Raw genomic sequence first — 13,532 nt, 5'->3', positions numbered from 1 at the left:
AAAAGAATGGGAAGGAATTAGTGGGTAATGCACCTGGAAAACCTAGCATCTTCCCAATGTCATGCATTACTCAAGATCACTGCACAGGAGATGTTTCAGTGGTCACAGTTTCTCTTGTGAAAATACCCTGAGCCAGATCAGGAATAGATTTATCATTTTTAAATGCATAGGTGCCTGATCAAAGAAGGTCTTCAAATATTTAAGGAGAAACAGAGAGAAGGAGTTGGTTCCTATATGAGAAAACAAATTTGAAATCAAAGTGAGAAAGTATTGAGTTTATCATAATACCATTCATGAAAAGATGATAACAGATCAAAATAGTCAGGGTGAGATGTCTTGTTAAGTGAGCTCATTGCTTCCACTTTTTGGTAACCTGGTGAATGGTCTGCAAGCCACAGGCTGTATTCCCAGGGAATTTGATTCTGTGGGTTTTAATCACGGTGTTTAATTTTAAGTAATTCGCTAAAAATAACAACATATCAATTACAGGTCTGTAATTTGATGTTGATTTCTATGTTATAGAATACATTTAAAACAAAAATGTCTTCTGTTTAACAGAAAGTTAAAATATTTCATTGCTGGTATATTCATATTATTAGCTTCATTTATAGTGTTATATGAGAGGAAATTGTAATGGTCTTGTTTATATACAATACCCTTTAGAGATGATTTAGATATTTCTTATTTTCCAATACTTTAGATGCTATGTTATATTCTGTTGTAAATTTCTCTCATCTTATTTTATTTTCAGAATAAGTTTTGGAGCTAGAGTGCTACCTCAATACATTTAACATGCTGAGGGTTCTGCCATTATTGTCTAAAGTGTGCTCTGAAAGAATTGTATTACAGAAGAACTGTTATTTTAGTTGAATATATTTTAAAATGTGATCATAAAAAGATATTTTCTTTGGACTGATTCTACTCATTATCTCAGTTTAGATGTGCAGACATTGTTTAAGTAACATGGACCATACTATTCACAAGTTCCTTTTGAAATATTGTTTGCAGAATATGATGATAAAAACTATGGATTTGGCTGAATGTACTAGCATAAGTTTATAATTCCAGAATTTGGAGGTGAAGGCAGGAATGTCAGGAGTTCAACATCACTAACTTACAAGGTGAGTTTGAGACCAACCTGGTCTATATTAAATCTTGTCAACCCACACTAAAGTAAGAACCAAACACGTGCCTTTCATGGACCATAAGGCCTGAGGAATGTTAGTCTATTCAATTAATAAAATCAGTGTTGTAATAAAGCTGTTTTGTTACTAACTGTAAAACTATTCTTATTTATTTTTGAGTATGTAATACTTAAACATATATATAAAATATAAAATGTTGTATTATCATATCCACATTTTCATCCTCTTTTACACTCTCTGCAACAGAAAATAAAATAAGAAAACATTTTCTATTTAATACTTATTTACTCTACAATTAGATTTAAAAAAACAAAATGGAATATGATGTTCCAGAATATTACTAGAATAGATTGACTTGATAATTCCACACTGATTCATTGAGCATGCATTTGACAAGACAATGAGGAACATTTGGAGACATTTATTATATATATGATTTTAATTTCAAAATACTTAGGTTAATTTTCCAAGTGTCCTAGTGTAAATAATTCAATTTAGGCTACACCTTGTATCTGTGTTGGTTATCTTCTACATTATATAAAATCATAACCCTTCTGATCATTAATGACTAAAATGTAGTCTCCATTGTGGATATTTTAACACAAATTTTGGAATTTGCCTTACTGTAAAATTACTTGTAATGTTTTGTTTGGTGTTTCTGGGCAACAGAACTATAACATAGAAAATGTTAGTATTTACTTTACATAGGGTCTTGTTTTCCTTGGAGTCCCCCACTCATGTTGGTTTTCTACAGACAAAGAGGATATCTGAAATAGAACAATTAGTGGTTTGAAGGCCTTACACTAGTAGATTTTTAAGAACATTAAGAAGAACTGTGCACTGAAGAAATCATGTCTTATTATAGGCTATAAAACAAAGGGTTTTACTGTGTAAATGAATGTAAAGAAAAGCACTTAGCTACATATACAGCTAGAGACAAGAGTCCCACCATGTGTTTTCTTTGATTGGCAGTTTAGTTCCAGCGAGCTCTGGGGGTACTGGTTAGTTCATATTGTTGTCCCTCCTATAGGGCTGCAAACTCCTTAAGCTCCTTGGGTACTTTCTCTAGCTCCTTCATTGGGTACCTAGTTGTTCATCAGTGGGAGGAGAGGCCCTTGGTCTTGTGAAGGTTCTATGCCCCAGTATATGGGAATGCCAGGGCCAGGAAGCAGGAGTGGGTGGGTTGGGGAGCAGGGAGAGGGGGAAAGGGATAGGGGATTTTCTGAGAGGAAACTAGGAAAGGGGAAAACATTTGAAATATAAATAAAGAAAATATATAATAAAAATTTTAAAAAGCACTTAGCAATGATAGCTACATAAAAGTTGGGATAAAATCTAATATTAACTTTTCTGTGCTGTGTCATTCTCTGAGACAAACTTTTTAATTTTTGACATTTCCTACATTCCAGTTTCCATCATAATTTTTATATTATTTTTAACAAAAGACTTTGAAAATCCTTCCTAGTGTGTCATTTGCACAAATGAAACCCAAGACTTACAGAATTTTTAGGAACCATAGCTTGGGTTTGCTATTGAAAGCTATGAGGGTTTAGATCTGAGTGCAATCCCAAGATTTGGAAGTAGTTTTACTCTATTTTCTATTTTCAGCAATGAAAGAAATGCTGGGTTTCATTCTGATGCTTCATTCATGGACCAAGACCTGTGATCCCCTTATTCACTTCATTTCTTCATCCATCTTCATTTGGTTTTGAATGACAGCTGGTAAATTATGTAGTTACCGTCTTAGTCTCTCTTAAACGGTTTCTGCCTGATCTAGTGACCTATATATACTGTTTTACTAATGCTTCCTAGGGTTTAGCTTGTAAGAAGATGAAGACTTCATATATTAGATGCTAATGAGAAAGTTCCCTGAGACTGTCATGAAAATATTTGTTTTAAGCTAATTATATGTGATGTCATAAAAAAATATTTGTTAGCAAGTCAAAGTTTTTTTATTCTTATTACATGACAGTCATCTAAAAAATCATAATTTACTTTTCAGTATGAATTCATTATTTTTAATTATGTATTTATACTAGTAAAAATAAATAATTTATAACAAATCAGTTATAAAATATAACAATATATATATATACTGTTACATATATTCATATACATATACCTGTACCATATAATATAACGATATATGTATATATTCATTGCTGGATACATATACATTATGTATATATGTATATAGCATCAAATGTATGCTAGTTAGATGGTCTCTATCGACTGAGCTCCAGTCCCAGCCCCAACCCAGTGAGTTTCATCAGGCTTGTCTACAAGAGCATGAGCACCTTAGCAGTAGTTACACCACTGAAGAAAATGTCACTTCTCTCTCAGCAACCGTTATGTATATATATACATGCATACATACATATATGCATGAATGCCTATATGAATATGTACATGTACACATGTGCATGTGTATAAACATATGCATATATGTGTGTATGAATGTATGTGTGTATGAGTGCATATGGGTATATATGTAAATATTTACACATAAAATTTTATTAAGCTTTTGTGCTGTTAATACATGAGAGAACAGATACCTTTTAAATTATTTTTTAATATAAATATAGTTAAATAACTTATCCTTTCCCTGTCCTTATTTCAGTTCTTTCCATATAGACCTTTGTGCTTAAATTCATTGTCTCCATTAAATTTTTATCTTAAAAATGCAAACACACACACACACACACACACACACACACACACACACATTCCTAAATATATAAATACAACTTGATCAGCCTACATAATGTTATTTGTCTGTATATGATTTCAGGCTTGACCACTTGGTATTAGAAAAACAATTGGAGGCTCCTTCCCTGGGTATGACTATTTTTTTCCCATTCTTGGTATTGCTTATTTGTTTATATTGGTTATAGTTTTGTCTAGGGTTGAAGCCCACAATATTTTTCCTTCTTATTAGCATGTTTTTATTTTAGTGTCATCCTTGTTCAAGTCTTGTTTTGGCAGCCATGTTGATGAGATATCTTGGATGCAGCATCTACGATATTATTTGGATATAAATTTGACAGAAAATTTCTACTTCTTTAAAATCTTAAAATCTTTTGGCCCCTTAGGCCTATTCAACAAGAGAGAAATCATGCCAGGTACCAGACCAAGACAACTATTTAGAGTTAGTAAAGTAAAGGATCTTGGAGGAGAATCTACAACCAGCAATCTCCTAAAACCATTCTTATTATTTGTCCTTATGTCCATACAGAAGTATAGGTTTAAAACCTCATCAAAGAAATGTCTCCCTGCAAATAGACAAAGACTTTTGCAGAAAACCACAGATATACTGTGAAGCTGATGTTACATGGAGAAAATTAATTCAAGAGCTGGAATATTTACCCAGATGGCTCATGGAAGTTTCTGTAGGTAAAACATCTGGCATTAAAAATGAATCAAGATCTGTACTGACAATTATCATGAATAATATTTTGGTACGTTCAAGTTTAAGCTTATTGGAGAATTGGCAGGTAAGCTGTTTATTAAAAAATGTTTTATAGAAAGTTTATGTAAATTATAAACCATACGTTTCAAAAAATTATGGTTTTTGAGAAAGGTTGTATTGTACAAATAATTGGCAAATAATTGAGTCTCAGGGGCCTAAATTATATTCAACAAGTATTTTTACTTCATCAGCTATGTGTTGTTACTAGTTTTCTCATCATTGCTTCTGATTCTTGATCATTTTCTCTCTTACCTTTATCACAATTCCTCATTAATAAATGAATCATATGATAGGATTCTTTAAACTTTGTGGAAGTAGCAACTATTCTGAAGTTCTCACTGAGAAAAATAAATCTCCAATCCCATGCTGTTGAGACCTTCCCTGGAGATAACATGTGTATTCAAGCCAGTATCTCCTAAAAACACAAGGTTAATAGTCTTTTTTCTTTTTTAAAAACCTCAACCTGTTTAGTTATAACTTTTGTATAATGAAATAAAATCAATGACTTTGCCTCATACTATTTACTAGGAAGCTGAGTCCTAATAGTAGTTATTTTTGTTTTTGTTGCTGATTTTGCACTAATTTTATTTATTTGTCATGGAAACATAATTTTAAAAAGTCTCCTTACATTTAAAATTGCTGAATTAAATGTGAAATTTTCAATACTTTCAACTGATATGTCATGAAAAATGCTGAGTTTCTCATGGAGTTCTCTGTTCCAGGATGGATAGATTAGTTCATTCTAATTGTCATTATGATTTGAACACTTAAAAAATTTTATCGTGTACCCAGGATTTTCAAATGCACCCAAAGTATATTTTGTCTCTTTAGATAGAGGTAGTGTGCCAATTAGTTATCACAAACTACTTTAATGAAGTTGGCAAATATGACTAGTAATCGACTTTTTCCTAATATCTAGAATATGGTTTCAAAATGCCTTTTGATATTTCAGCTCAAAAATTCTGTATAGATTTATAAAAGCTGATTACTCAAAGAAAGCTGACTACTCAAACATTTTTCTTCTATATATAGGGAGTTGTTTAAATCACCAATATTCAAAATGTAGCTGTTTAAATAACATTTTTACCTTTAACATAATTCTATATATTACAGAATTTGTAACATTCTGTTTTAACTTGTAATCAAGAGCCTTTTTTCTCATTACTGCAGATTTTCATGAACATAGTTTACACTTACCTTCTTCTTGAGAACCATGCAAAACCAGAGCTTTGTCACTGAGTTCATACTCTTGGGGCTTTCCCAGAACCCAAAAGTTGAGAAAATACTGTTTGTTGTATTTTTATTGGTCTATATTGCAACTATTGGGGGAAACATGATAATTGTGGTGACCATCATCTATAGCCCTGCACTGTTGAGTTCCCCCATGTACTTCTTCTTAATATTTCTGTCTTTCCTGGATGCTTGCACTTCCTCTACTGTCACCCCCAAGATGATTGTAGACTTCTTCTATGAGAGGAAGACCATCTCCTTTGAATGTTGCATCACACAACTGTTTACTAGCCACTTCTTTGCAGGAGTTGAGGTGATTATCTTGACATCTATGGCCTATGACCGCTATGTGGCCATCTGCAAGCCTCTTCACTACTCTTCCATCATGACCAGGAGGCTCTGTGGCACTCTCGTAATGGTGGCCTGGACAGGAGGATTCTTACATTCTATCACACAAGTTATCTTCACGTTGCAGCTACCCTTCTGTGGGCCCAATTTTATTGATCATTTCATATGTGACTTGTTCCCATTACTGCAGCTTGCCTGCACTGACACACACATTTTTGTCATTTTGGTGTTTGCTAATAGTGGGTCTTTCTGCATCATTATCTTCTCCTTGTTGATTGTTTCCTATGGTGTCATCCTCTTCTCTCTAAGAGGTCACAGCTCAGAAGGACGAAGGAAAGCTCTCTCAACCTGTGGATCCCATATTACTGTTATGATATTATTCTTTGTCCCATGTATGCTAATATATGCACGGCCTTCATCTGCCTTTTCCTTTGAGAAAAACACACTTATATTTGCCTCTGTCCTGACACCATTGTTCAATCCTATGGTTTACACTTTCAGAAATAAAGAAATGAAGAATGCCATCAGGAAAATGTGTAGGAAATTGTTAGTAGATTCTGATAACTTTTAAAATATTGCTTATCATGCTGGGGAGATGTATCAGTGTGGAAGAGAACTCTATATAACCATTAGTCCTTTGTACCAGAACCCATGCCAGAAGCCAGGCATTGGGAAGATTACTTACTATACAAACAGGAGGTCCTGTATGCCAGCACTCATGTCTGAAACCATATGTGAAAAACAGGTACAGCAGGGAACCTTTAATCTAGTGCTAATGAAGATGAAACAGGTGGATTTCAAAAGCTCAGAGGATGGCTCATCTAGTAGAGACAGTGTTCAAGGTTCAGTGATAACTTGTCTCAAGGAAATTAGGTATAGGGCTACAGATTAATATAAGCTCCATTCTTTCTCTATATTCACATGCACAGGCATAAAACCTTCTATCTAAGATGTATGCAAATGTGTTTATACTTTCCACTCATAGACACAGAGACATAGACACAAACAAATAATAAAGTACACTAGGAAAATAATGTAAAAAATTAAGACGTCACAATTTAGTTAAACACTCTAATCATTATACAAAAAAGAATGCTATCAATTAATAAAAAATTTATCAATTGACTAATAAATATTGTCACATGAAAATTAAAGCCTGTACAATTTTATGTTCATGTAAATCTAATGGTATATTAGAAGAGATTCAAGTATTAAAATAACAGTCCCTTAACACTATGTTTTATTTTCAAAATGGTTCAAGAGATGGGAGAGAGGGCTATGAAATTAAGAGTACTTACTGTTATCCCATAGGACCTGGATTCAATTTTCAGCACCCACGTGGTGGGTTTCAACCATTTGTACTCCAGTTTCAGGGGATCTACTATTTTCTTCTGGCTTCCTAAGGCAGCAGTTGCCCATGTGGTACACAAACACATGCAAGTAAAACAGCCATACATAGTTTTTAAATAGCTTACAATTATAAATGTACACTTTACATTAGAAAACTACTGAAATAATGTTAAGAATAAAAGATTTCTAAGGGACACCATAAGGCATTAAAACCTACAAAGGCAGAAAGATGTTAACAAATGGAATCCAAAGTTTATGCCTCTTTCATTTGACTTTATCTTTAATATGGGTTCACTCATTTCTGGGAGAAGTTTTGAGTTAGTTCTTGAATTTCATGACAAAGTATTACTAGATGAGCTAGGATCTTTTGGGGGGATGACTACCCCAATCTAATGAGCTCTGTGACCCAGTTCAGTAGGACAATACTCCTAAGCACCTTCTGATGCAACATAACCAATGGCATGTGTCAGGCACATGCTGATAGGATTAGTCCTACTGATATTAACACAGGACTCTCTGAGCTCCACCCAATGTTTGGCTGTGAGTCTCTGCATCTGTTTCAGTTAGCTGCTAGGTGGAACCTTCAGTGGACAGTTATGCTAGCTCCTGTATGCAAGCATAACTATGTTTGTTTCTCCCTAATTTTAGATGACAGAGCAAATGAACAAGAGCCTGCAAAAGATACCTGAGGTTGCATGATTTCACATTGGAAAGTTAATAAAGAATTAGTACTAGGGTTACAACAGTTTCCTGAAAACCTATCTAAAGCATAGATGTGCTAAGGAGATTTGTCCACCTCTCTGTATCTGTCATGAATTGTTGATGACCCTCCCCTACACACAGAAGTTTCTGATGCTGAGTTGTTCTTTTGCTCCTAGGAATTAGCTTAAAATATGAAGCTCTAACATATGCTTCTCGATAGCTTCATGAAACTGTGAATTCAATGTTTGAAAAGAAACCATTTAATAAAATGTCATCTGACAAAGATGTAATAGCCCAAAACAGACTTAATTTGTGTTCCATTACACTGAATTCAAATATTATTTTTAGTACTTTAATACTCAGTGTCTATTTCTGAACTCTATAGATGATATAACAGCAAGAAAATAAAATTCAGTTTTCCAGCAAGAAATGAAGATACTCAGTTGCTTTTCTTCACATTAACTATACTATAAGGATTTGCTCAGATTTTCCTAACAGCTCTTGCTCAGCTTTCTGTTCTATTTTCTGTGTTGATTTTGTTTATTTTCATTAAAATATTTTAGTTTTGAGGCACTATAAATTATATAAATACATTGTTCACTTATTTTAGCATTGTAGTGATTTTTAAAAATTCCTATTTATTTGTTTTTGTTAGTTCTTGTTGTTGTTTATCATTTTGAGGGAGGGTCTGACTGTGTAGCTCTAGTTAGCTTCCAACTCATTGCTATCTGCCAACCCTGGCCTCTGTAGTGCAGAGACTAAAATTGTACCTCACCAAAACTTGCCATTTTTGAATAACTTTTATGAATATATTGTTAGTATTAAAAGATATAAAGAAAATCTGTGTTGATATCTGGAAGCAGCTAATAGAGTACTATTTTTTTGACTAAAAGATTGATATTATTCCAAAAATATTTCTAAAATTATAAATGAGATGAAGAACTGATTTGCCCAAAATCTTTTATTAGTATTTTCCAGAAAAGATTCATATTTTTATTGCATGTCTTAAGGTATCCTCAAAGCTTCATAACCCCCATCATCCTCCAACTATTCTTTCATCTGTTTCTTAGTTACAAAGCCATGGTTTTCTTTTCCTTTTCATCTTATAACTTCAGTAAATATAAAATTTATAGAAGTTATAGCACCAACTTTAATAAACATGAAAAGCAAACTAAGATTTTGTAGCTCAGTTTTTGTAATGTTTGAAAATCCAAGTTTAGAAGCATAACACATTAAAAGGATAAGAATAGTACAGCACACCCCATATCCTACTTTTGGGGAGGTGGCATTCAAGAATGAATGGACTTAACTGGCCAGTGAGTCACACAAAAGGTTGAGTACCATGCTTAGTAAAAACCCTGCAAAAGCAAGACATGCCAGTGTTGACCACTTGCCTCTATCTGCATGATCATGTATACACACACACACACACACATTTACTATAAGGATACCTCATTAATATGCACAATCAAACAATTAATTACATTTTAGTATAAATATTAGATTAAGAGGGAAAAATGAGAGATGTGAGTGTGCATAAAATGAGAAAAAGTAAATCAAGTTTTAATGGAAATCCGAAAAAGGGTACTGAAATACACAGGTATTTAATGGTAAACTATTAGTAACCCAGACAACAAGCCATCCAAGAAATCTTGGAAAGAAGGATTCCTCTTGGCTGAGGACTAGTGAGACAACATTCTATTTGAAATTTAGAATTTTTACTTGGGAAAATTTTTTGAAGGTGTAAAACTGTGAACCAGAAGAGATGAATGATATGATGAAAACTGTATCTTACAGACACCATAGAACTGGCACGTGAATGAACATACAAAGATGTGTTAGCATGGACAGAGTTTGTGCAGCTTCAAGCCATATAGGGTCCTACAGATGAGAGGAACAGATGGACATCAGTTCCCATTCTTAACCAATATGTTACCTCCCACTAACATCTGCTTGCAAAGAAAAAAATTAGATTTTCCAATGGACTCTCACAGGGTATATTAACCACGTCCTTTGCCCAGTAGTAGCTCGCCAATACAAAAGGAACTCAAGGGAATTTTTGTAGAGCACTTGTCACATATTGCTATGTTGCTAATTTTTGTTTTACTGTGTTTTAGAAACTATTTAATCCCAATCCAGGGTTTCTACCATGCTTTTGACCTTTCAAGAGACACAACTTTATTATTTACAATAATCACTAGAGATGGGCAGATATCTACTCTCTATGCTGCTAAAATCTACTTCCTATCCATAACCCCAAGTAACTATTTACTATGTTTTATCTAGGCTGCTCTTAACTCCAATTGGCCAGCCCTTGTGGCTATGTTTTATTGACTCCTAACTCATGGTGTCTCTCTCCTCTCTCCACCTTCTTCTCTCTCCACACATGGTGTTCTTCAAATCTAAGCCAGAAATCACCAAGCCCTGCCTATCTCAATTCTACCAAGCTATAGGCTGTAGGCATCTTTATTCAACAATGAGAAATAATTTGGGAGCAATGTCATATAACCTCACTTGAGTTTACCAATCTCTCTCATCTCTGGGGCAATCAGGCCTTGGGAGCATACACTTAGCATATAAAACATAGCAACAAACTAAACTTCAGCATTACTGTTCTTTTGCTTATATATTGTCTTTTATGGATTGCACGTGTGTGTGTGTGTGTGTGTGTGTGTACATTTGCTAGCTTTAAATTATGGTTTGTTCGCATTTTTGTTTGCTTGCTTGTTTTCTAAAGAGAGAAAGAAGGAAGATATGATGGAGTTAGGTAGGTGGGTAGTTGGGAAGGACTGGTAGGAGACAGGGGAAAGAAATTATGATTAGAATATACTGTATGAATATATTATTTTCAATAAAAGTTCATTCATAAAATGTAAACATATTCCTCATATCTTTCATAATGCATTTTCTAGTATCAATTAAATGTTATTCTACTCTGTAATCCTATAGCTAGAATTAATATAAAATTAAGCAAAGAAGAGCAATGAATATAAATATATTCAGAATACTTGAAACTAAGGCTTAGGAACAGAGGTATTATGAGTATCAAATAGTGACAACTATTTAACTGACAAGAGGTATATAGTTCATGTCAGGGGACTTTCCTGTGTTAGGACGAAAAATAAATTTTAATATATAATAAAAATTATTCTTGTGTCTTGAATTTATTAACTTTAGAAGTCATGGCATTTCTGGATATCGTAATTCATAAGTTATAAAATGAATAGAAATGAATGTTTTAAATTTTATCATACAACAAAATATTAGGCGATTTTCTTCTGCAGAATGGTGGAAAGATCAACTTCAAAGATTTTGCTCCAGCCCTAGTCTCGTGACTGTATCCTTCTGCATTAAATATCTCCCACATGATCTTTCAGGTATCATAAAAATGCTACATGAGCACATATGGTTATGACTGCTTTTTACCAGTTGATGCCTTGTGAAAGTTATACCCTCAATCTATTGCGGGTTTAATTTCTTCATCATATGTCTCAGTGTATCAATTGTGGAGAAGAGACACCATGACCAAGCAACTCTAAAAAGGGACAACATTTAGTTGTGACTGGCTTACAGATTCAGAGGTCCACTCCGTTATCATCTCAGCAAGAGCATATAGCTGATAGATCTTCCTCAAAAGGAAGCCAGGAGCAGACTGTATTCAGGCAGTTAGGAGGAGGGTCTCCAATCCCATCCCTACTGTGACACACTTACTCCAACAAGGCCATACCTCCTAATAATGCCACACCCTGTTACAAGCATATTCAAACCACTACACCATAATAGACTGCATCATCAACTTGTTTGAAAAACTAAAATCCTGACATTTTACATTGCTGTTGATAATGAATTGTTTCTCTTATAAAATGACTACATATGTTTTTAGGTTTTAAACTGTTTTGTGTCAGCAATGAATACAAATTTGTTCCAGTGAACTATAAAAACTTTAGTATGAAGAACACTGAAGAACACAGAGCTTCCTAGGCCATTCTGTTGGAAGTTTGGATGACAAGATACTGGAATATAAACAGTAGAGACCCAACTAGGTAGGTCTCAAGGTAATTCAAAGACTCTATCAGAAACTGTAATAGGAACCATTTGTGTAGTTTTTGGCCAAGTGTCTGGCTTTATTCTGAGTACTTTGGTGAAGTGAGTTTAAAAATAATGGGGTAGTTTAGTTGGTAGATAAATTTTAAGAAGGAAGAACATTTATTGTCTAGCACGTCTTCAATTCTGCAGAGAAAAAAATAGGGTGAATGATAGACCAATATATTTTAAAATGTGGGATTTGTCAGGAAATACATAATTCAAACTAATTAACACTGACAGATTACATGTATCTGAAAAAAGGCTTTAAGCTATAAAGACATTCCTCTTGCCATGTACTAGAGTAATAGGAAACATGGTATTTAACAAGGCATCATTCATCATTATTTCCAACCTATGGAAAAGTAAATGCATTGAAAGTAGAAAGCTTGATATCAGAATGGAGGTGCAGATGTCCAATACTCTTGAAATGACTACCAAAGAAAGTCACCTTGTAGTCATGGAAAATGTAAGAATTGTGGAGTCATTTCATCTTGTTCAATTGTTTCATAAAGATATTGAAAGCTTGTCATGTATAGAGGGCTTGGAAATCCTGCAAGCAACTTCTGAAAGGCCACTGAATAACCCTATAAATGTGAAACCTAAGCTGCAATGGAAACACCAGGGAGTTGATGATGCCAGATCATGGGATATAGACAGAAGTAGTTTCTAAGCAAGAGTGGAAACAACTGAAAAGAGAAGATGCTTGTATGATAGGAAGAGGACCTAGACTGGAAGAGCTTTCTCGTGCCTTTATCTCTCTAATGATTCTAAGTCTCAAATGACCACAGTGTTGGGAGTTGAAGAATTGTGGAACTGGACCTGTTGTTCTTGCTTTTGTTTTGTCATTACTTAGGTATCCATTCCTTCCTTTTGGAGTGGATGTGTTTACTTCATGAGATTATATGTAGAAAATAGATAACTTGATTATAATTCTGTGTGAATTCACTCACAATTAAGAACTTCTTAAGAACATTCTGCCTTCCTGGCTATTTTTACAGGTTATACAATTTGTTTTCAAAGAAAAATTAATGGTCTTACCAGCTGTGCATATAACATACTGGACTACTGACCCATAATGGAAGATATACCCACTGGTACAATGGTAACATGGATATTTTGAGGTTAACCAAATTGTTTCAGAATAGGTTTAAGACTTCTTCTACAAAAGGTATCACAAGGCTGGTACCAATATCTTGGCCATA

At 33.9% G+C, this 13,532-nt stretch overlaps 1 protein-coding gene across 1 annotated transcript; it reads left to right on the top strand.

Annotated features, from left to right (window-relative positions):
- The first annotated feature begins 5,827 nt into the window (after window positions 1-5,827).
- On the top strand, window positions 5,828-6,763 carry Olfr1222 (olfactory receptor 1222). Its single transcript, NM_001011860.1, has one exon. The coding sequence runs from the start codon at window positions 5,828-5,830 to the stop codon at window positions 6,761-6,763; it is 936 nt and encodes a 311-aa protein (NP_001011860.1).
- The last annotated feature ends 6,769 nt before the right edge of the window (window positions 6,764-13,532 follow it).

Source organism: Mus musculus, chromosome 2 (genome assembly GCF_000001635.26).
Source record: "Mus musculus strain C57BL/6J chromosome 2, GRCm38.p6 C57BL/6J".
Lineage (NCBI taxonomy): Eukaryota > Metazoa > Chordata > Mammalia > Rodentia > Muridae > Mus > Mus musculus.
The sequence above is the reverse complement of the archived record's forward strand: the minus strand, read 5'-3'. Positions and strand labels throughout refer to the sequence as shown.

Bases quoted from the DNA above. Each gene is read 5' to 3' on its own strand.
- Olfr1222 (NM_001011860.1), top strand. From the start codon at position 5,828: ATGCAAAACCAGAGCTTTGTCACTGAGTTCATACTCTTGGGGCTTTCC.